The sequence below is a fragment of the Porites lutea genome, chromosome 2 (assembly GCF_958299795.1).
Source record: "Porites lutea chromosome 2, jaPorLute2.1, whole genome shotgun sequence".
Lineage (NCBI taxonomy): Eukaryota > Metazoa > Cnidaria > Anthozoa > Scleractinia > Poritidae > Porites > Porites lutea.
The window spans coordinates 13,948,035-13,970,606 of record NC_133202.1 but is presented as its reverse complement, the minus strand read 5'-3'; the positions used below and the strand labels follow the sequence as shown (position 1 = coordinate 13,970,606).

General features: G+C 36.0%; 1 protein-coding gene across 3 annotated transcripts; it reads right to left on the bottom strand.

Moving 5' to 3' along the window:
* Positions 1 to 1,630: 1,630 nt before the first annotated feature.
* On the bottom strand, positions 1,631 to 22,477 carry LOC140927785 (rhophilin-2-B-like). Of its 3 annotated transcripts, none has more exons than XM_073377465.1 (19): positions 22,197 to 22,477; positions 21,699 to 21,835; positions 19,379 to 19,507; positions 18,040 to 18,118; positions 16,677 to 16,754; positions 12,271 to 12,404; positions 11,692 to 11,746; positions 10,943 to 10,996; positions 9,287 to 9,344; positions 8,950 to 9,041; positions 8,287 to 8,382; positions 7,036 to 7,125; positions 6,828 to 6,894; positions 6,561 to 6,650; positions 5,876 to 5,973; positions 5,630 to 5,726; positions 5,393 to 5,469; positions 4,064 to 4,210; positions 1,631 to 3,364 (listed from the first exon to the last, which is right to left on the bottom strand). In XM_073377465.1, the coding sequence occupies exons 1-19, from the start codon at positions 22,272 to 22,274 to the stop codon at positions 2,993 to 2,995; spliced, it is 2,028 nt and encodes a 675-aa protein (XP_073233566.1). In that variant the 5' UTR covers positions 22,275 to 22,477; the 3' UTR covers positions 1,631 to 2,992. The 3 variants fall into 3 exon arrangements, with proteins under 3 accessions (XP_073233566.1, XP_073233567.1, XP_073233568.1); XM_073377466.1 differs by having other exon boundaries at positions 21,699 to 21,832; XM_073377467.1 differs by lacking the exon at positions 6,561 to 6,650.
* Positions 22,478 to 22,572: the final 95 nt, after the last annotated feature.

Below are 22,572 nucleotides of genomic sequence, written 5' to 3'. Positions count from 1 at the left end.
AGTAGGTACATAAGGCCACCACGCTTTTTGACCAACACTTTCTATTCTGTCTTGTGCAACTGCTTTGGCTACTCCCCAGCTCTTCCACCTTGCTTCGTTTCCACAGGAAAAAATAACGGATTCCCATTTTTGGATATTTTTGGGTATTAATTTTAAAGAATACCCACAAAAATCCCAAATTTGGAAGAGTGAGACAAGTCCCAATCTGGGAACTTGGTTGGGAATTCCCTGGTTGGGACTTGTCTCACTTTGCCAAATTTGGGATTTTTATGGGTATTCTTTAAATACCCAAAAATATCCAAAAATGGGAATCTGTTATTTTTTCCTGTGTTCGCTCCTTCTCGATTGTCCTTCTCAAAGTAGTTTTTGGTCTTCCTCTCGCCTTCCAACCCGAGGAGGCCGCATTGATTGTAAATACTAACCAAAAACGAAAATCACCCCAAAAACCTTGCAGCTACACAGGCTATACAAAACATAATGAAAATAGCCATAGCATGAATTAGACCGATTAATTTTTTTACATGATAATAGACTGAAAAATAATAGCAAAAATAATAATAACCTACCTGGAACAAAGACCCAAGTGACTTCATGGGGAGAATTTGCCATCAGATCAAAAGCCACTATTTACGATGCATTCCTCAAATCCTCAATATCAACATACAAATTCTTCAGACTGATCAACATACATTTCTGAAAAGAATTTTTAAAGTTTTTATAAGAGAATTTAATAAGAGATCAAAAAAGCTTTTTTCCCTTTTGATGATCATTCCAAGACGTTTTGTAACCTTTTCTCGTGATTATGTATTAATACTAAAGGAGAGGCTGACCTTGATCACTTTTGGGAATTAAAGGGTTGATTACACTGTCTTACGTGTTAGCAACACTGCCACAGTTAATTAAGGTGGCTGAACACAGTTTTGCGCGCGGTCAGCGGTAACTCACGTCGCGGCGAAAAAAAGCAGTGGTACAGAGAAGACGATTTCTCAAAATCTACTTATTAGAATTTTGTGATATTTGGCAGAATTTTTCCTTTTATCGTATTTTAAATAATGAGAACTTTAAAATGGAAGTTGAACAGAGGAATTTTGTGACACATTTAATAATTACAGTACAATTGTATTATTGATTATCTAAAAACTTGTCTGTTAAGATTTGGTCAAATAAGTTTCAAATGGTCATGATTAATAATAGTAAGCTGTGTGCAAGTTTATAGGAAAATCTAATGAGCGAACTTTATGTAAACTGGGCAAAAGTGAAATTTTATTCAATTGTTCATGTTGCCATGGAAACTACGAAAACGTCACATTTTACCTGTCAATCAAAATCTTTCATCAATGTATTTTTCACTTGCCAAGTTTCTGCGTGTGAGCTGCAACCTTTCTCTTGCCATGATTTGGCAAATAACATTTACTCACTAAATGACCAAAGATCGCACAAATACTGTCAAACCTCAATTTAGTGGCTTCACCCTTGGGGACAATTGAGTTAGGACCAATTTTGTGCTATGACTCTAGCACTGACTGTTAAATAGAGGATTTAAACTGCTAACAGGTTTGAATAATATTATGACATTTCTAAATTTCAAAAATAAAGACCATATTCAAACTCTCTTCTCTGACAAATAAATTTATTGTCTAAAAAAATAGATTTCTTTATACGATCTGACAATACATTTTTAAATTAATATTTTTATACATTGTGAATGTATATGAATAAATCACTGTAGTTTGGGTCATAAGCTTTATATCTGTTATAATAATTTTCTTTTAATATGATGACAATATTCAATATTTTAAGCAGTTTAACATGCTTGGGTAAATTATGGTGTGGCTGAACCAATAATAAAATAGTTATGTATTATATAACTTTCCAAGTTACTATTTTCCTGTATTTTTCTGCATCCATACAGTTGCGACAGTTAATAATGCCCAATTATGACTCTCTTAACATAGAATAATAGACATATCAAGCTCTCCAGCAAGCAATAATATTAAAACTTTCTAGTTTACAAGGTTAATAAAGTGTAATACGGCCCTTAGGTTCAAGGCAATGATGAAAACATTGCAAGTTTCTTTTCTTCTGAAATTAATCTTGCCTTCTTTTTGGTCAAGTAGTATTCAGACAAAAATATAATATTATAGTTTCAAGCAATCACTATTAGTTTATTCTAAATATTTAAGGAACAATGTTGCTGTAAGTATGTTATATCCAAAAGCGTTCTGATTGCAGAGGTGGTGAGTTATGTACATTATACACTCAAATTTACAGAATTAATTATTTTCAATAACAAAATAAATACACAGTAGGCAAAACAAGACACATGAATTAACATTCACCAGTCAGACTTGCAGTTAACATAATATACTCCCATGCACAAAACACAGGTCACAGGTCACAAGTGCAGGTCTCTGCTCTATTGATGAATAGCTGAGATAATCAGTTTCCTCTTAAAGCTAAAACTCTATTGTGGAGTCTACAATTAATTTTAGCTAGGAGACACTTTGGGTGTTTACTGTTGTCTATTTGCCGTTGTACAGTGATCTGTCCTCTAACCTTACTTGTGACCTGTGATCTACAAAAAAAAAACTATAGTACTTGCCACTGATATACAATAAAATATTGTGTCATTCCAAATGCTAACATGACCAGCTATTGTACGGTACTGTTTACTTAAGGGTATGTTGATCATGACTGTAGTATTAATTTATTATCATTTACAGTATTACTGAAATGTATATGGGAAAGTTACTAATTCAGATGGTCTTTCTTTATAGTAGAACTGCAATCTACCTCTCACACAAGGTTCCATCAAAGTATTTCCCTTGACTGTAGAAAAAAATTAAGAACCAGATGAGCCTTTAGAAATTTTAGTACACACAATTCTCTTCCTTGAATACTTCAAAAGTGAGATTTTGCATAGATCACTTGGACTGCCTTTATAATGAAAGCAACTTGCTGCTCATTCACAATTATTAACATCCACCATCTGCTACCACATTATTGACTCATTTCCAGTTTCTAGCGCAGCACTGTGCTTCACAGGAGTTCCAGGTCTTGAACCAGTTGAACTGTGGGTGCTTCCAGTCAGAGAGTACAATCCATTAAGGGTACTGTTACGTGAAGAGCTAGAACTCCTACTCCCAATAGAACCACTATAGTCACTTGTTACAACTTGGTCATCTCTTGCCAGTTTAACATTGTATATCTCAGCTATCTCTTTGAGAGAGTTGGGTGTCACAATATCAAGTGTTACGCAGGTTTCAGTATTGCGAATTAATGAGACAACAAATGAGTGATCTCCCCATTTGCAGTCTGTATTGTCAACTCCAGTGATTACGTCTCCAACTTGGACCCCTGCATCCTATGATGCAAAAATAAAAAAAATAATGACAATAAATTAACCCAACAGGTGATTTATCAACATATCTTTTTATGTCACATAGTTATCCAAGTAACAAAAAACTGAGGAGACTATAATAACTGCTAACTCAAAAGTGAGTGTGTTACTGATTGAGCTTTCAAGTGGTGGGTTTAAACCACGGGTCAGAGAACAGGTCACCATGCTACAGATATATTAACAGCAATGTGTCTCCTAGCCATAATATATCTCTTTACAAAAGTGGTACTTTTATTTTGAGGGGAAACTGTGTGGTTTAGTAATTTATCAATGGAGCAGTGACTTCTACTGATCTTGACCTGTGGAAAGTGACCTGTACTTTAGACCTGGCACAAATTCTTTATTGTTTAAAACTGCAGGTACAAAACACACGTTACAGGACTCAGGTCACAAGTGCAGGTTAGAGTAAAGGTCACCGTGCTACAGGAAATAAGCAAAACTTCAAGTGTCTCCGAGCAATACTAAATAGAGTGTTAGCTTAAGGGGAAACTGCAAATTATTCTTATTTTTATATCAGTAGAGCAGTGACTTGCACTTGTGACCTATGACCTGTGTTTTTTGTACCTACCAGTGTTTCCACTATCATGACTGTCTTATTAGAGGATCATCTTTGCAGAATATTTATAAATCCCTGGACAGTAAGTTAATGTCGGTGTAAATCACCTTTGCAGCTCCTTCTTTCTCTACGCTCTGTACAATCACAGGAGCAGAGCCAATAACACTGAAGCCATATCCACCGTTTCTTCTTTCCAGCGTGACAGTTTTTGTTGCACTCCATTCTGATTTTGCATTGAAGATGTGGACAGGACCCTAAAAAGAAAATGGTATTTTTTAAAGTAAACTTTGTGTCCATCCAATATTATACTACTTTACAAATACCTGGTGGTCAAGGAGTGGTGGCATACTACATTTACATAAATAATAATAAATCATGCCATTAACAGCAAAAGATATTTTAGTGAATGGTTTAGTATTTCATTGGTGTTTCCATAATAAAATAGAACATTACATGGCCATTTGAGGAGACCAAATTTCTCTAAGTTTGAGATTTGAAGGAAACCTTGAAGATCTCTCTAGTGATTGCTTCAAAAATTTATTAAATAACTTTTTTTATAGTTCCATCTGTAAAAATTCAAACATGACCCCACAGCAACTCAACCAGCAAGTTCTTCAAGAGTCATAGCGTTATCATCAAGAAGTATAACACTACACCCAGGGTGATGACACTGGCAATCAATGGTTGCGTGGTACCACCATATCCTTTGTTGATTTAATTATTCCAGAATTCTTCCAGTATTTTGGTGTAGGTTGTGTGTGCACATGCAATTTTAATCCCAAAATTGCACATGCTTTATTCACTTTTTTAACTGGTGTGACTGTATTTTTATTTTCATTATTTAACACACTGCAATAGACTGGCTTCCCACTCATAGGCCTTGTCAGTAACTGTGCTGTAACATTAGTGAGTTTACGCAACAGGACGGCAGGAAGAAGAGGACGGCAAAACAGCTGTGTGTGACAAACGTGACAGGGCTATCACTTGTGGGTTTTGTCGTGATCTTCACTGAACACCAAGGTTTTCTGGTCCTTTACAAAAAGATCTGTTTAAAGGAAAGTGAAGTTTGGCGAAAAGTTGTTTCAAATAAAATTATTGTCACGCTTGTCACACAAGGTTTGCCGTCTTCTTTCCTCTCCCGTCCTGTTGCATAAGTTCACTAATATGGGTGGCTCCTCCTAAAATGTTCTGCAATTGGTATAGGATTTAATGGAGCCGAAACCAATTGTGGAATTGCACACATTTTAGGCATCCTACTGACGAACAGTTTAGACATACAGATATTTCGAGCAACAACAATTTTCTGTCTGTTCAAAACACCCCATGTATGCACTTAAATTTTGGCAATAATAGTCACACATGACAGAGTACAGCTACATAAGATAATTAAAGATATGAGCCATAAAAATGCTTAGAAAGGTAACTGAGTTGCTTACCAGTTTGTGAAACAAGTCTTCTACTGATGCACTGTTGAAGTTGGGCTGAATACAACAGGCCTTTACTCTTGGCAATGCTGCAAAATAAAACTCCTATTAAGTTACTATGACTTGAAAAATTCCTGCCACAATAACATTATTAAGGCATTGGGAAGAACATGGACAAAAATATTAAGCGTACATGACATTAAACAACAAGCTGCTGGTATATGCAAACCTTGATATCATTAAACAGACCTTTTACTGGGGTAGGGGTCATAGGATCATCAAAGTCATCTTCTTCTTCCATAGCAACCAGTGTGTTGGTGGTTGTCATGCGAGCTTCTTGAAGAGCCTGGTAAAAAATTGGATGGAAAATAATATGCCCTATTTAAATTATAACTAACATGTATGACAATGTCTGATAGACAATTTGTTATAAAAAATTCATGCAAGGATCCTCAAGTTGTAAAATAATGCATTTCTCATTTGTTGCTATTTTACCTTATGTAGACCTGCAATTTTTCTGCAATGCCTACAAATCTGTCTTGCTTTCATGGCTTCTTCATGCAATTTTAGGGCAGAATGAAGGTGTGCTTTGGCTGAAATTTAACCATGTATGTTAGCTCGTGTGCTAATGACCACATTATTAATAAACTAAGTTAAAGAAAAACTTCATTTTTTGCTGGTAGAAAAGACATGCTTAGTTCAATAGTCAACATGACCACCAAATTGGTCAGCCGGCATATGTGACAATTTCTTAGCAGGGACTGTAAAGTAACTTCTACCACTGAACAAAAACAGGCAAGTTAGCCTTTTGAAACAAGAAAAGATAACGTGACCATTGTAGTTTGATCTAACCAGAAATTCCAAAATAATATTATTGTTGTCGTTCTTCACTTCTAAAACATGACAGGGTCAACTTTTGGCGTTATAATGCTGTTATATAGCAGAAATTTCCTGCTTCTTAAAAATCGCAACTTAGCAAATTAAGTTTGATATTGCATTAAAATCCCCTCTGACTATCCAGGTGAATATGTTTCTATTATTAAAATTGACAGGGTGATCTACAAAAAGCACTTCCTTTCTTCTAAGGCTTGACTTTTCACACAAAGGAAAAGAGACAATTTTGCAATAACATCAGAGTGAAATTTGCTGTCACATTTTGGAGGAGAAAGAGAATTATTACCTTGTTTTTGCCTGGTGGCATTACCATCTGGCTGAGATGTATACAATAACGACATCACTATTTCTTTTTGTTCTTCATCACTGGGAGTACCTACCGAATATTAAAACAAAAAAATTGTATTGCGTCCCCAGATGGGACTTTTTGCCAATGGGTGAAACAATACAGTGAAAGGAGGTAGCAATTGAGCTGTTTAACGTAGTGACTTAGTAAAAGCCCTAATGCAGTAATATTTTGATACTAAACACTAGATAAATTATCAGACCTTACCAACACTTTTCAGCAACCCATCTGCAACATAATAGTGCGATAAGGCTTTGTAGTGGAGACACATAACCTTCAAATAAAGTAAATTTCATGTAATTAATAATAACAATAAATTTATTACCAGACAGCTGTCATTCATTATTGCCTAAAATTATGTTGCCTTTAATACAATGGAGAAGTCAGCCAAAATTTAACACTTCATACAACTCACCGACATCAAGTTTTTCCAAGAAGAAGGAACACAACTCAAGCAGATTCCAGCATTCATCATCATCTGTGCCCTTTTGTATCTATTACTAACCTGCAGAAAGTAATCAAAAGATCACAGCTGTAGCTAATAACAATCAGGATGCTGCACTTGTTTCGCACTTTGCACAAAATGCCACGTTCATCTCGCTTGGCTCATAAAGCGCCTGTTATGCAGGCTAGGATGCATACAGTGTGATTTCCAGAATCAATGATTTCCTTAAACTGCCATAAGCATTAACTGCAACTATACAAAGTAGAAATTGACATGTGATAATATGTTTGACATAACACAGAGATCCAGTATCAAGGGGGCAGGTGGGGGGGTATAATATTATTAATTCAGTATGTAATCACATGAGTTATTGACAAAAAAAAATAATCCTCCCAAACTTTTTCTTCTCCTCTAATAGCAAGCTTGAAATGAATGGGAATACATGTATAAATTTATTTAGTATATACTAAAACAGTGGATAGTGTTTTTCTCGCGCTCTGATTGGCTACTCAGTCAGTGAATATCCTGCACTATTCACTGATCCACCTCCAGTTCCTCTGAGCGAGCGACGCCAAACTCGCCTAAGTTGCGAGTAAAATGCCTTCCTGGTTTGCTGCCGTAACAAACAAAGAAACTTCACAACTAACCAAGCTGTTCCCGAAATACACGAAGAAGGTGACGAAGTTCGATTTGGAAGTTTTAACAGGTAAAGCTTTGTCTTTTTTACTAGAATCTATCGATAAAACTGGTCAAAAAGTTTTTTGTTTACAAATGCAAATTAAGCTTAAGTCTTGCATTATTTTATTTAGTTGACTTGTTCATAAATAAGCTTAAAACTAAACTTAATAACCTTTTTTAAATACAAAAAGAATTCACAACTCCTTTTGAAGAAATTTCCCCGCAAGAGCTAAACAAATTAAAGCCTTCAAAAGCATTATTTGCCGGCAAGAAAAAGCAACGGGCCCGGCCATTCGGTCATTACGCGCCAAAATTGTAATCGCTGGCAACAGTATTTGAGTTAAAAATCATCATTTTTTTCCTCAATTATCTCACTGTTTTAGTACGTACTAAAGCAATTATTCACCTCAGTGTCGGTGGCTAGTAGTGGATACTTAACCTCGCTGCGTTGCAGCTTAGTAAATATGCACGACTAGCCACTTCTACTTCAGTGAATAATTGCTATTATATTAATACCTCTGTCAGTTATTATTAATACTCTACCTCAGCACACTCCTGAGCTGCGCTAACCATGTCTGCTAGTTTGCTTTCTATTCCTTCAAGAAGACGTTCCTCCCACCTACAAACCTGAGCTTGAGCCTGCCAAAAAAAACACACAAATTTACCTTATGCTGGATTTTTTGAAATGACTCAATAGTTGCTTCAAGAAAGAAAAATAATAAATCACCAATTGCCGTAAAATTCTGAAAATAAGCCCCAGGGCTTATATTTTTCAAAGGCCCTTTTTGAGGTGCTTATTTTTGGAAGGGCTTATATTCAGCTTATATTGGGCTAGCCTTATAGTTGGAAGGAAATTTACCATTTCTGCTTTCTTTTACTTTGTATTTGATGGCAATTTCCAAGTACAAGCCCCCAGGGGGGCTTAGATTTGGAGGGGCGATTTAACAGAGGGTTTTTTGCGTTACGAGTTTGGGGGGCTTACATTTGGAGGGGCTTATACATGGAATTTACAGTACTGCATATACACCCTGGACACAAGCAAAATGTGATAGCTGCTTTCCCAAAAGACAAGCTGGAATCCAAGTTTTTTTTTAGCTTTGCAGGTTTTTCGAGGAGGATACTACTGATGAGCAATTGAATTCTCAGAAAAGATGCAAAAAAAATACAGAAGAACAAGCGAGGAGAATTGATATGTTGGTAACATACCAGCATAACAGCCATCAACATGTCCATTAGCTCTGGTGTTAAGTCAGCACTTGGAGAGTTGATGAAATTATCTTTGATAAATCTGAACACACCTGGAAAAATAATAAGCAATATTGACAGAGGCTGAGTATCATCTGAAGAATTATGGAGGATGAGGAGGGTGTTATCTGCCAAGGTAGATTGACGTCATTCTTCACATATTCTTCCAAATTTGGTCGACAGTATCTGGTTATGATGAAAAATGCATGGTATTTTACTTAATCAGTAACGGAAAAATGCTTTGAATGAATAATATAATGATTGTTAGAAATTTACGAATGAATATTTTCACACTAACCAGCAGCTTTCTGAAAAACATCAATTGCCTTGGTAAGACCTTCTTGAGTTCTTCTGTCCTTCATAAAGGGAAAATTATGAAATGTCAGTACTTATTTGCCCCGTCCCAAATAAGCATCCAACCCCTTGGAGTGGAGAATCCACAGGTAACACAAGATAAAACGAAACTGTTAATTTGATAAGCAAAAAGGTAGCCTGCACCACAGGCAAAACTAAATTCTGGTTAAGTCTGTCTGCACAACAGCACCAAAATCATTGTTCTGGGCAACTACCTGTGTACCAAGATTTGAGTAAGTGCAATGAATGGTTTGTCAAAAAAAGCCACTGTTGATCAGGGTGCAAAGAAAATCATTTTTACAGCTTGTCATTCAGGCAAGCTGAAGCTAGCAGTTAGTAGCCCACAAGTCATTTCAACTAGCCCCACGCAAAAACTTTTTGATGAGCAGAATTGATTTCACAGTTCTTCTGTTATTCAGATTTTCAAAAAACATCACTTGCCTGTTGGGCAAGTTAAAAACAGAATTCACTAGCCAGATAGCAAAATCCACTAGCCCCAGGCTATCGGACACTTCTTTCTTTGCACGCTGGTTGATTTACCAATCAGTATGAAAGGAAATTCCAAATTAGTTGGGTCCACTGGGGGCACAGAAGAAGGATATTGGTGCTGCTTCGCAGACGTTACTAACTGAGGTTAAATTACATCTGTGATACAGGCCACAATCTTGGACAAAACTGTTGAGAAATTGTATACTTAGGGAACATTTTTCTAAACACCGTAGCTGTACCGGTTTTTCCCCCTTCTCCTGAAAGCAGTGTTGTTGTGTATTCAAAAGAAAGCCTGATCCCTGGGCGTTTGTAGGAAGCAACATTAAACTGGGGGAAGGGGATTTCTTCCCGCAAAGGCATTGTTTTGGAAATAGTTTTGTTGCATAGGAATGTGGACATGATGGGGAAAACTTTCTCAAGTAGTTTTGTCCGGGATTGTGGCAAAAAGGTTACCATTCAGGCAGTGTCGTTCAGATACACTACTTTAATTAGCCTGCAATTATGCCCTCCCTACATGTATATATCTTTAATGTCTTTTGTGGGAATGAGAGCATGATGCATATTTTGTATTTAATTTCAAACAGATCACATGTAAAAAGTGCCAGAATCTGGAGTTATTTATTACTGGTCCAGATGTACGGTTCTGTTTTAAATGGCTGAAGATAAGATTTGACGTCCCACAGGAAAGCAACACTTGAATGAAACAAAACCAATTTAGTGCCAAGATTCCCACCAGCTTATGTTTTCTTTTTGTGATTTTGTGGCTGATTAAATAATATTGAAATAAAAATCCAGCTGATGCTACTCAATCACAGAAACACGCTTTTGCTAATTTTTAGAAGAAACGATCCCTGAACATAGTTATTGTTTTGATTTTCCAGAGTAAAAAGAGCAGGCATTTTCATTTTTTCATGCCTTTTCATTTTTTCATGCCATGTTTATGACTAGTCAACCAGATGTTAATTATTTTAAAGCAGGGGAAGATGGTGCTCATGAAAAAATAAAGGCATTGCTCTTTTTCCCTACTTTATTCTAAAAAAAAAACACACCTGATTGCAGGTTATAGCTATCTGTGCAATGCAAACTTAGGCATTCAATTAAGTCTCCTTACCTGCTTTGCTCCAATTTGACTCCAGATAGAACCAATGTTAAAGAGAATGCTAGCCTGCAATCAAAATTATTACAATTAAAAAAGGAAAATAATAGTATGTATCTTTAAAGAATTTCTTCCGTTACACTAGCTGCCCTGATCCTTGCCCCCAAAATCCTAAGGCAGGAGGCATCTTTTCACCTGGCTTTTTATGAAACCTCTTTTCCAGTAACAAAGTCTATTTCCTGTAGAGATTTGTAGATTACTCTACAAATTAACAATGTTGAAGTGAAGAAATTAAGCTTATTTCGATGCTGCACAAACTTGTATTTCACAAGAAACTTTGAAGAAAGAACCTAAAGCACCATTTACAAGACTCTCTATAGCGAAGGATACAAAACTGAGTTACAGCTGTCGTGAATGCCGAAGGGCCGTTCTTCACGATATCACAGTTTTAAGCAAAAACAGGGTTTATTTCACAGCTTCAATCCTCACAGTACAATGGCTCTCTCACAAACGACACGAAATTGTGACTTCAGTGAATCTATAAGCTTTAGTTTTTAATCCGATCTGTCATCAAGTTTTCTGTCGCTCTGACACACCAGTGAAACTATTAATAACAAAATCTAAAAGGAATAAAATCACGCCATCTCTCAATCACGCTACACTCTTGCTTCATAACACAGCCTGTTGCCAAAAGTCAGGGTTTCTTATGTGGGTTTTTATGCATCACATCACTATTTTCAGTTGGAAGAGTGACAAGGCCATACCTTTTCAAATGCTAGAGACCTCTGTATTTTTGGTAGACCAGTTGTCATATCAAACCTTAAGAAGACAGCAAAACTTCAATAATTATTGTTGAAAGGTGAATAATAATATTACTTTTCTGAATGATAAGTAATGTTCAAATATAGCGAAATGCCTTTTAAGATAATGGTGTTATCAGCTAACTCTCTCTCTACAACATTAATATTTAAGATGCCTTGGTTATTAATGTGCCATTAACAAACTTTTTATTTACATACTAGGTAGGCTATCTTGCAGCGTGCAAAGAAAGTAGTGTCCGACAGCCCGGGGCTAGTGGATTTTGTTATCGGGCTAGTTAATTCTATTTTTAACTTGCCCGACGGGCAAGTGATGTATTTTTTTAGGAATTCGAATAACAGAAGAACTGTGAAATCAATTCTGCTTGTCAAAAAGCTTTTGGGGCTAGCGGAAATGACGTTTGGGCTAGTAACTGCTAGCTTCAGCTTGCCCAAAGGGCAAGCTGTAAAAATGATTTTCTTTGCACGCTGTCTTGGAAGTAAAGTTGTATAGTATCTTCTCATAATTATAATAAGTTGTCTTACCAGTGAAAGTAAACTGGCATGGCTACTCCTTTTCTTTGAGGAAAGAATTTCTTCTCCACAAAATACAGTTGATTGTAATACGAGAACAAAGCATGAATACCACCCTCATCTCTGCTGACCTTGCACACAGCTTCCTAGGAACAACAATAACAAGTTAGAAATGAATCAAATCAACTTACAGTACAGCTCAGAGATTAGCATCCACCTTAACACCCTTCAAATGCGACAAATATGCATTAGCGAGAAATTTGCTAATGAAGGTTAGTCTATTATTTATCTAACTCGTTCCAGAAACAAGTTTGCACCAGAACTGATTAGTATAGTTTATATTGTTGTCGCAACAGCTGCAAACAAAAAGCCTAACAATGTCTACAAGATTCGGTGAAGTTTGATGAATGTGAACTGAAACAGGGTTTTGATTCTATACAGTAATCGTGGCTTGACCTCATAATTCGAACTAGACCAAAAAAAATTTGCAAAATAATTTTTTTAACTGGTGCAGAACAGCATTGCTGCATCAATAATGATACAGAATACTTCTACAGTTTAAACTCTCTTCACAAAAACTTTCACAGGGTTGCAGAGGACAGTCTACTTGCATGCAGTTGCCACAATAAAACCCAGTTGCTACAAGCCAGTTATCAGGATAATTCGCATAAGGGTTCTCCAGAAAGTTTTGAGAAGGAGGAGGAAAAATTCAAGTGGGTGCACAACAGTACTTGGGCCTGATCAGTGTTTAACCCAGAGTTAAGAAAGTTCTTCACGTAATTAATTTTGAGGGCCCTGAAAAGTACATTTCACTGCACTTAACGCAACCAGAGAAATAATTAATTTTAGCCACAAGGAAGACACCTTAATTCATCCACATTTACTTCACTTTAAATAATTATTTATGTCATGTTTGTTTTTAGCAATTAAATTTATCACTGAGAAACTGCAAGTACAGTGGAACTTTTTTGTGTGTGTTGCCAATGCTCCTCTGTTCTCTAGACAGCAATTTTCATCAGTGGCAAGAGGAGAACCCAACTATAAGAGGCCCAAGCCCACAGTAATATTAATATTTTGCTCCTTATTACAAGTGTCCAATAACTTTATGCCTTTCCCTTGTAGAACCAGACATATGCAAAACCTGTGCTCATGCTATTTGTTTACTATGTTGGACTATGTTTCAGCTATGTTATGTTCACTACTGTCTATGTATTAACTATGTAACACACCAAACAACATAGTCCAAAGTATGCAAAATCTATGTTGAAACTATGTTTAGGCTATTTGAAAAGCACATAGCTTTTGAATACCTATGCAAATACTATTCAAAATCTTTTCATAGTCTTTACATAGCTATGTATTTACTATGCAATAGAAAGTTCTGCTTTTCCTTCCGATTAGCATCCTATGTATTCACTATGCATCAAAGCAAAATAGTTTTTACATAGCATCTCGATCTTCATTTTTATTTCCAACAAGTTTCTTAGCTTTTACATAGTGCTATGTATATTCTATGCCATGTGATGAAACATATTTGCAGCCTATGTATTCACTATGTGACATTTTAATTTACCTTTATCATGAGATAAAGCTTACATAGCTTTTACATAGACGTATTTTTCCTGGATCACTCATATGAAATAATGTAGTCTATGCGTTTCCTATGTGATATTCCAACATAGCTTTTAAGTGACTGACATGTTGATAAGCATACTTCCAAAGTAAAAAGCAGTGTTTTAAACTAAAACACTGAAAAATCATGCACTATAATTCTTTTTGTGCTTGCAGATAGTTTCTTAGTGAGAAGATTCTTGTTAAGCATTGAATCGCTACATCCATCATCCCTGTCTTAACTTTCCTTTCTAGCTTTTCCCTAGAGTTTCTTCACTTGAAATGATACTTCCATGTATCATTTTCTTCTTTTATATTGGGTTCGATCCTTCGTCTTAATTGTGGACGTTTCCTGAATATAACTGCATGGTCAAAACTGCGAAACGCTAGCTGCAGTCCTCGGTGTTTGTCAGCCATTTTGTTTTCACTAGTTTCCAGGGAAGCCCGTGAGTTTAACACATGCGTATTGTGCGTTTTATCTTCACGTGGGCCTTTTCAACCAATGAAAAGGTGAGAAAATTGTCTGTTTCCACGCGGGCGCTTTCAAGTCAAAGAAGACGAGCTGTAAGCGTGCATTTTTACAAGAAGACGCTTCTTTTAACTTCAATTTCCAGTCTTTTTCCTGCCAGGCTCAACAAAAAGTATTCCTAACATTGGTAAGTGATATTTTTCTCAATTAAGTTTCGATTTGCCTGTGTTGTCTCCCTTTTTCGAGTATCTGAACAAGGATCGGTCACCTTCGATTGCGCTTTGATACTCCTTCGTTTCAATTCTAAAACGTCAGGTTGTTTTTATGTTCATTTGCCTTAAAATCTCCACTTTTCTGTTTGCAGATACTTATTCGTTGCAGTCAAAAGGAAACTGTATGGCACTGAAGAGCACGACATCAGCAAAAAGTCTACACGATAAGCAAATTAGGCAAACTTTAACTTGGGGTTTCGATTCTGAAACCTCCATGAAAATACTGCATTTGTGCTACTATTAGTGTTCGTGGTATTATATTGCTATAGTTTTTCGATTTTTCGTTTCAAAACCTATTTCATACCAATGTTAAAGGTATTCTAATTCATATGTTTATACCATTTTTACTATTTTGGTGATTTTTACGAGCGTATTTCAAACACTACATTTGCTTAAGCAGATCGAAACCTACATACATAAGAGACTATGTCAATTCTATGTAATTTCTGTTTGAACTCTAGTTAAAGCCTGTGTATGTGATATGTTTTACCTATTCAAATACTATTAAAATCCTATTTCAAACCTATGCAAAAACTATTTGTTCTGTGTTTTCCCTATTTTAATGCTATGCAAAGTATATGTCACCTTTAAAAAGGCTATGCTTTTCATATGTTTTTACTATTTCTAGGCTATCTAAATTCTAAGCAAACCCTATTCAAAAGCTATTTAATCAACTGTTCCCTGTTCCGTTTTACTATGTAAACTCTATTTCAGTCCTATGTGAAGGCTATTTATTTTCTATGATTTTTCTATGAGGATGACTATGAAGTCTAAAATCTCTTTCCACAAGCTAAGTAAACTGTATGTATAGGCTATGTGGAAACTATGTCATTTCTTCCTTTATTCCTACCTTTAAAAACTACATAGCTTTTAAGTAGGTTCCGTTTGACTAGCGAAAACATAGCATTTTCGATACAAAAAACATAGTCCTGGCATAGAAACAACATAGGATCTGGTTAAAGCAATGTATGACTGATTGACATAGGTTTTACATAGCTTTGTGACATAGCATTTGCATAGATTCTACATAGTGTCTGATTCTACAAGGGTTATTTGCAATGACAAAACTATGCAATTACCTCTTATAGGTAGATTTCCAGTCATAACTTTTAAAGTGCATACAGAAAAATTTTATGGCTAAGAGGCAATTCTTGAAAATGTAAAAGTCAAGCAAGGTTTAACTTTTACGGATACATATATGCAAAGCCTTTTATACATTGCAAATTATTTTATAATTTACGAAAATAAATTTCATGTGCAAAAGTGAAAATCCACCCTAATGCAATAAAAACAAATATTGGTCATATCATTGATATTCACCATTTTCACATAGACCACAATGCACTTTGTTTACCCCCAAAAGTTTGCATAACCATTGCTTCCAAATTCTACTGGGCATAACAGTTGTCCCATATGCCAAGAGAAATCAAAGACAATGGCTATGCAAGGTTTTGGAGGGTAAACAAGTACATGATATGGTCTAAAGGAAATTGGTGAATGGGAATTTTTTTAACATAATGGGAGCTTTTCATTTAACCAAAACTTCTGGTTTAGATTCTCAGCAACTTATAGTAGCGAATGGAAAAGCATTATCAAAAATTTTTAAAAAAGAGGACAACCTCACGTGGTATCCCAAAATTTGTGATAATTCCTTCCTGAAACTTTTCTTTTCATTTAACTTTGCTCCCTTAATTGACTGAACTTTTGGTTCGCATTTCAGAAATTTAACAGCTCCAGAGTTTTCATAAAGCATTCTAGTAGCAAGAGAAAGGTGCAACATTACAGGAAAATATTTTGAAAGAGGCTCCTCATCTGAATAAAAAATGGTCACAGGCTACCGAACATTAGCGAGAGAATTTTTCACAGTAAACGGAGAATTCTCCAATCTCTGATGCCTAATGAGCACCCTGCATTTTTTTGTCTTTCTGGAAATTTCGGCAGAAATTTCTGTGCCATAGGCCACCATTTCCAAATTTTCGGAACTTGAGGTCAAATGGAAAGCGCCCAATATCTCATTCTAATGTTCTGTCTTGCTCAAACATATTTTTATGAGTTGCTAAACAAACCTTTCTAAGATTTTCAAACAGCTCCAACTCCTTTTCATAATCGTCTGGAGCTTCACCATAATGATACAAAATAACATCCTAAAATGAAACAAAATAATCATTACCACCTGGTCAAGTTGCTTATCAGCTGTTAGAATAGGGACTATTAAAGTATTGAAGCCAAGGGATTTAAAATTTGACAAAAGAAGTAAACTTGAGAAAGAAATAAAAAATAATACTTTTATATAACTATTTTGTGTGCTTTTGGTTTGCTATGAGATGTCATGCGGTTGCCTAGAGGGTTTTACTTGGGGAGTCTTGAAAACAAAGACCCCTAGGACCCCCTAAGACCCCACCGAATGACTCGGAACTTTATTGATTAGCTAGGAAACTCAGCTGATTAACTTTCAGGTCAGTTTGTCCAGTGTAATGACTTAAATGGAACCTGATTCACTCAGTTTCCTAACCCTAATCAATTAAGTTCAGAGTCATTGGGTGGGGGTCTTAGTAGTCTTAGGGGTATTTGTTTTCTAGACACCCATTTTACTTGTAAAAGGCAAACTACAGTGAATAAATGTAGTAGTGCTTGGGCTACATGTATTATACACTGTAAGAGACCTGGTAGTAATCAAGGATAAAGAAAATGCATTCGCACATAATTTTTACACAGCAATATTCCATATAACTCACCATTACCAATTAATATAAGACAGTGAGCTATGTACAGTAAATTCATAAAATGACTTTAGAACAGAGAATACAGTGAAAATTAGAGTGAATTCTACCCAAACACAACTGAAGGATGCCTTAGACAAGCTAAAGTGCAAACAAAATTTAGCATTTTTGATAGCAGAGGCAGAAGGGGATGGAGGGGGGGGGGGGGGGGATGGGTTATGCAAAACTTAAAGAATCTTACTCCTATGCATAGGCAGTATGGTTAGCATACAAGGTACATCTGCAATACTGCCTGAAATATGACTAATACATTTATTGATTGTACATTATTACACAAAAAGAACCTTCCTGACCCTTTCAGTTTTCAACTATGATTAAGTTACACTACATAAATCAACAATGTATAGGTTATTCATTAATGGGGGAATTTTATCAGCTTACAGTATATGACTTTTTGCTCAAATCTGTAGAGAGGTAAAAAGATACAAATAATGACATTCACAGGTATATTTGAAACAGATGAAGTTATGAAATTAAAAAAGCCGACATATTACATCAAGATCTTGTTCCACCAGCTGACTTGAGTGATTCAGAGAAGATGATCTTAAATGAGTTAGCTGAAATTGATTATGAACTTTCTAAGTTGATAAGACAAGTATTACTGTATACTTTGCAGTTACACTGTATAGCAGCTAGTTATTGTACTAACTTTAAAATTAGCCTTGAACTCAAGATCCTTTGTTTCTCTGAGACCAACAGCAATCAAAGGGATCTGGTGCTCAACACTCCTAAATTGCATATCAAACAAATGCATTAAACTAAATTAATAGTAATAACACATGTAATAAATTAGTGACTGTCAATCTTTCAAGACGGGAATGTTGGCTAGGCTTTTTTTCTGCAGACAGGCACTGGCCGTCTTCATACTTCATACATCTCAAAGGGGGTATTTGACAGATGGATAATCTGTCTTGATGTTAAAATACGATAGTGTTCACTTTGGATTAATGAAGAATCCATCTGATTTTATCTATCTGGCCCGGGTTGTTCAAACACTACTGTCGACTCCTGGTAACTCGAACCTTTGAGAGAAACAGAAAAAAGTTCGAGTTATCGGAGGTTCGAGTTATCAAGGGTAAAATTAAACAGCAAATGTTCTGAAGGGAAATGAAAATTGCTTTGAGTTAGCAGGAGGTTCAAGTTATAGAGGGTTCGAGTTACCGGGAGTTGACTGTACATAGCATTATCCACTGGATAAATCACTGTTCAGCAGTTAAGGTTCAGGGGAACCAATTGCAGCATGCAAAGAAGGTAGTGTCCGATGGCCCGGGGCTAATGGATTTTGCTATTGGGCTAGTGAATTCTGTTTTAGACTTGCCTGATGGGCAAGTGATGTTTTTTATGGAATTCAAATAAAAGAAGAACTGTGAAATCAATTCTGCTAGTCAAAAAGTTTTGGGGGTTAATTGAAATGATGTCTGGGCTAGTAAATGCTAGCATCAGCTAGCCAGAATGATGGTAAGCTGTAAAAACGATTTTCTTTGCACCCTGAATTGTGTCAGCTAATAGATAGTGCTATCTATTTCTTGAAATACTGGGGGCTGTCTATTAATCCACTGCTAGTTTGAATTGGCCATTCTCACTCTCTTAAGATAGAAAAATCAAAGTTTACTTCTTAACACATGCTCAATGACCTTTCACAAAACATTAAAATATACATATATTTTTTAATTCCAGCTGACTTCCCAGACAGGAATGTTAACTTTAGTTATAAAATTCAATGATCTACATTATTTTTCCACAACCTGCATTATCATCTAAATGCAGCATGTATTTCATAGGTCAAAACAAAATTCAGGTTTAAAACTTTTTAAGCTAGTGGTAGGTTGATTCTCACTTTCCTTTGTATTTTGGCCATTATCTTTTATTAACAATAGAGACATTAAAGGAAATTGAGAATCAATCTATGTCAAAAGCTTTTAACCTTACTTTACTTTGACAACAAATTTACCCCCAACATAATATCTACATGTATGTATATACCACACCTGTCAAATTGATAGACATCAAATGTACTGTTAATCCCTTCCAATTCTTCTTTCAGCAAATCGAGCTGAGAATTGGCAAAACTCAACTCTGTCTTGACAGCAAGTTTTGTTTTACGATCATTCGTTAACCTGCAACAAAGCAAACTCTTTGTTGTTTAACCACTTTCAAAGACAATTTATTTTTTCATATTTTTAAAGAAATTCCTAAAATACAGTGTTGAAACTTTGGCATGCAGACACAGTTTGGGAAACAGAACCTGACACCAGGGGTTTCGATAAGCACCGACGATCCGCGACACGTGTCAGTTATTTTGTTCAGAGAAGTTGGCTACTTTTCTCCACGAAGGAAGAGGCACCTTGTGCTTATGATGTCATAAACAAATAACATATCGTAAAATCTGAATGAAAATGTAAAGGCCCACTGGTTTTGAGTTATGCTTTAGTTATGCAAACGCTGTATTTCAGTCAATTCTTCACAAGTTTCTTTAGAGGTTTACACATAATTTGTTCTCCTTCAAATGTACGTTTGTTTATTGCTTGTAATTATTAGTTGTGTGGTTGATAATCAGAACTTGAATGAAAGCTACATTTTCTTGAAAGAAAAACACACTCTTTCATACTCAATTTAGTCCCCAGAACGCTTGAAATCACATTTAAGGGCTTTGAAATTTCAAAGTTTTCTGAGGGAGCATGCCCCAGGAACCCCCTAGAGGTGAGGATTAAGAGCCCCTTTGTTGAGACAGTCGAGTACTCTACTCAAACCTGCTGGCTACTTCAATTATTATTGAAATCCCTGTGGCACCCTTGGTTGTTCAGGTGCAAAACCGTTTCCACCAGACTTAGAAAGCTACTATAGCTAGTTTTTTAATAGGCACTCTGTTGTCAGGGTTGTCAATAAGATTTCAAGTTGCCAGGTAGATACAACAAGTAGGTAAGGAATCAAACAACTAGGGATTTCTTTTGGTTCTATGTTTCTTCTATTTTCTGATAAGAGTAGCTGGAGACCACACTCAATCCCCGGCTCCCTACTCTTAATGACAGCCCTGACTGAACTCAAGGGCGAAAAACAAATTAATAATCTCAAGATAACAGCATAGACAAAATTAAAACCCGAAGTGGTGAAAGTCAACCAGTTGTTTAATTGGCTTACAATTATGGCTGTATGAGGAGTTGAACTCAAGACTATCGAAAATCAACTCCAGCCAAAGCTCAAATTGAGACTTGAACCCAGGATCACTGGAGCATGAGGCCCTCCTTAATAGGAGGCTACGTATGTCCCAAGTCTGAATTTCAAAACCTGTTGTTTGTATTAAGAAGGAAGCCACATCCCTGCTTTAATTTTCTATTTTTTTAATGCTTGTCTTTGTCACTGTCATAGTTTCAACTCATTTTTGTGTTATTCGTTGCCATTTCATGTATGTTACATGTAAGGCCCCTTATACCTACATGTATAAATAAAAGAAACGTAAAAAAATGTGGATGATATGACTCATTCAAAATGGGTGATAATTTTGGGATAGCCTTCGATCGTTTTGATTATCTGAAATTGTTTCCATATGATCACTTCATATTTTTCTTGATCATCCCTACCTACTAGATAGAACTTAGATCTATCCACACGATCAAGGTCAACCCATTGAACGGGGTCTTTGGCATTATTGTTCTCCGGGTAGTGTTTCCATATTAAATCAGCTGAATCACCTGAACATTACTAACTTGAAACAACTGGGGCAGTCCAGATGATCACATGGAAACTTCACGACCCCGGTTGGAAGCACATAATGGCATGAGTATCTGGGGAGCCTTCCCCTCTAACCAAACTGCCATTGCAAGCTAGCCTTTCGAAAGTTTGTGAAAGATCTGTGAAAAAATTGCCAAATGCTTTTTTTGAACAAAGGTCATAGACTTATGGCTAAGGATTTTAAAAAAGACTCCAAGAGCTCTCTAACAGCAGGGAAATCATAATATTTGAAAGAGGTTTACAGAATATGATTTATAAAATTAACATTATTGGTGTCTTTTATGTAATTGTTTTAATCAGACATGTGAATCAACATTGAAATCGTCTACAATTTTTTCAGACTATCGGGTCAAGAGAATTTAAAGCTTAAAAACAAAAAAAATAAACATATATTATTTACAAAATAACATCAAAATAAAACAGGAGAGTACTAGATATGAAGTTTCTAAGGCTTGAGTTCACGTCCAAATTCAAATCAGATGCCCACAAGAAAATCTATTTATAGTAGGCTAAGCTTATAATTCAGTAAAAGCTTTTTAACTTAATCTGAGAAACCTTGACAAGAGAACAAAACCTAACCTGAGAGCTTTCATCAGATTTTCTGCTCCGTCTCGCAATTTTGTCTGCCGAAATATTTTGTGATTTAAAACTTGTCTCTTGTGTTGAAGTTTCCATCTGGCAGAAGTTTGACGAGCGCCAAATTCGCCGTCGTCCTGCTGCGTAAAAATTACACAGAAAAATATCAGCGTACTTAAGCTTTTTACAAGTTAACACTTCATTGATCACTACAGATAACACCAATACCAGCCGACAAAATAACCACCAGTTCTGTGTAGCTTTAAGGCTTAAATTAAAGATACATCGATCTAGTTATTTATGAAATATGATGAGATAAATGCCCGTAGATCAGTAACATACTTCAAGGGGTTCATTGTTATCATGGTTGAAAGACCCGTCGATGGTCCGGTCAGATCTAGGAATGTTATTCTCAAAAACAACCTTAATTAAAATGAGCCAATTCGACTGCTTCAGGGAATGGAATATCGCTGCTTCACTGAGAAATTAAGCGGAACTTACCACCACCGAAATAGAATTTGCGCGCTCCTTTTTGAGAACAGAAGAATCGCTGCTCACCGCCATCAGATCGGTTGCCATATTATGTTAAAAGATGGTCATTTTTCATCCAGGAAAGTTCACCTCACAAATTAAACTGGGCAAGTTTTAGAAACCAATTCAAACGTATCGGATCGATAGTTTGTTGTCTAGGTGCGTGTTTCTATTTCCGTTCTGTCAAATACCAAAAATATATGGTCATTTTCCGCTCATTTGCAAACCAAAGAAGCGAGGAGAAGTGAACGGGACCATGTGACTATGATGTAAAAAGATCCTTCCCGCCAACCCACAATCCCCGTCTTACGGGGTCTCAAAAGCGTGCCCATCCTCACGGTGGGCC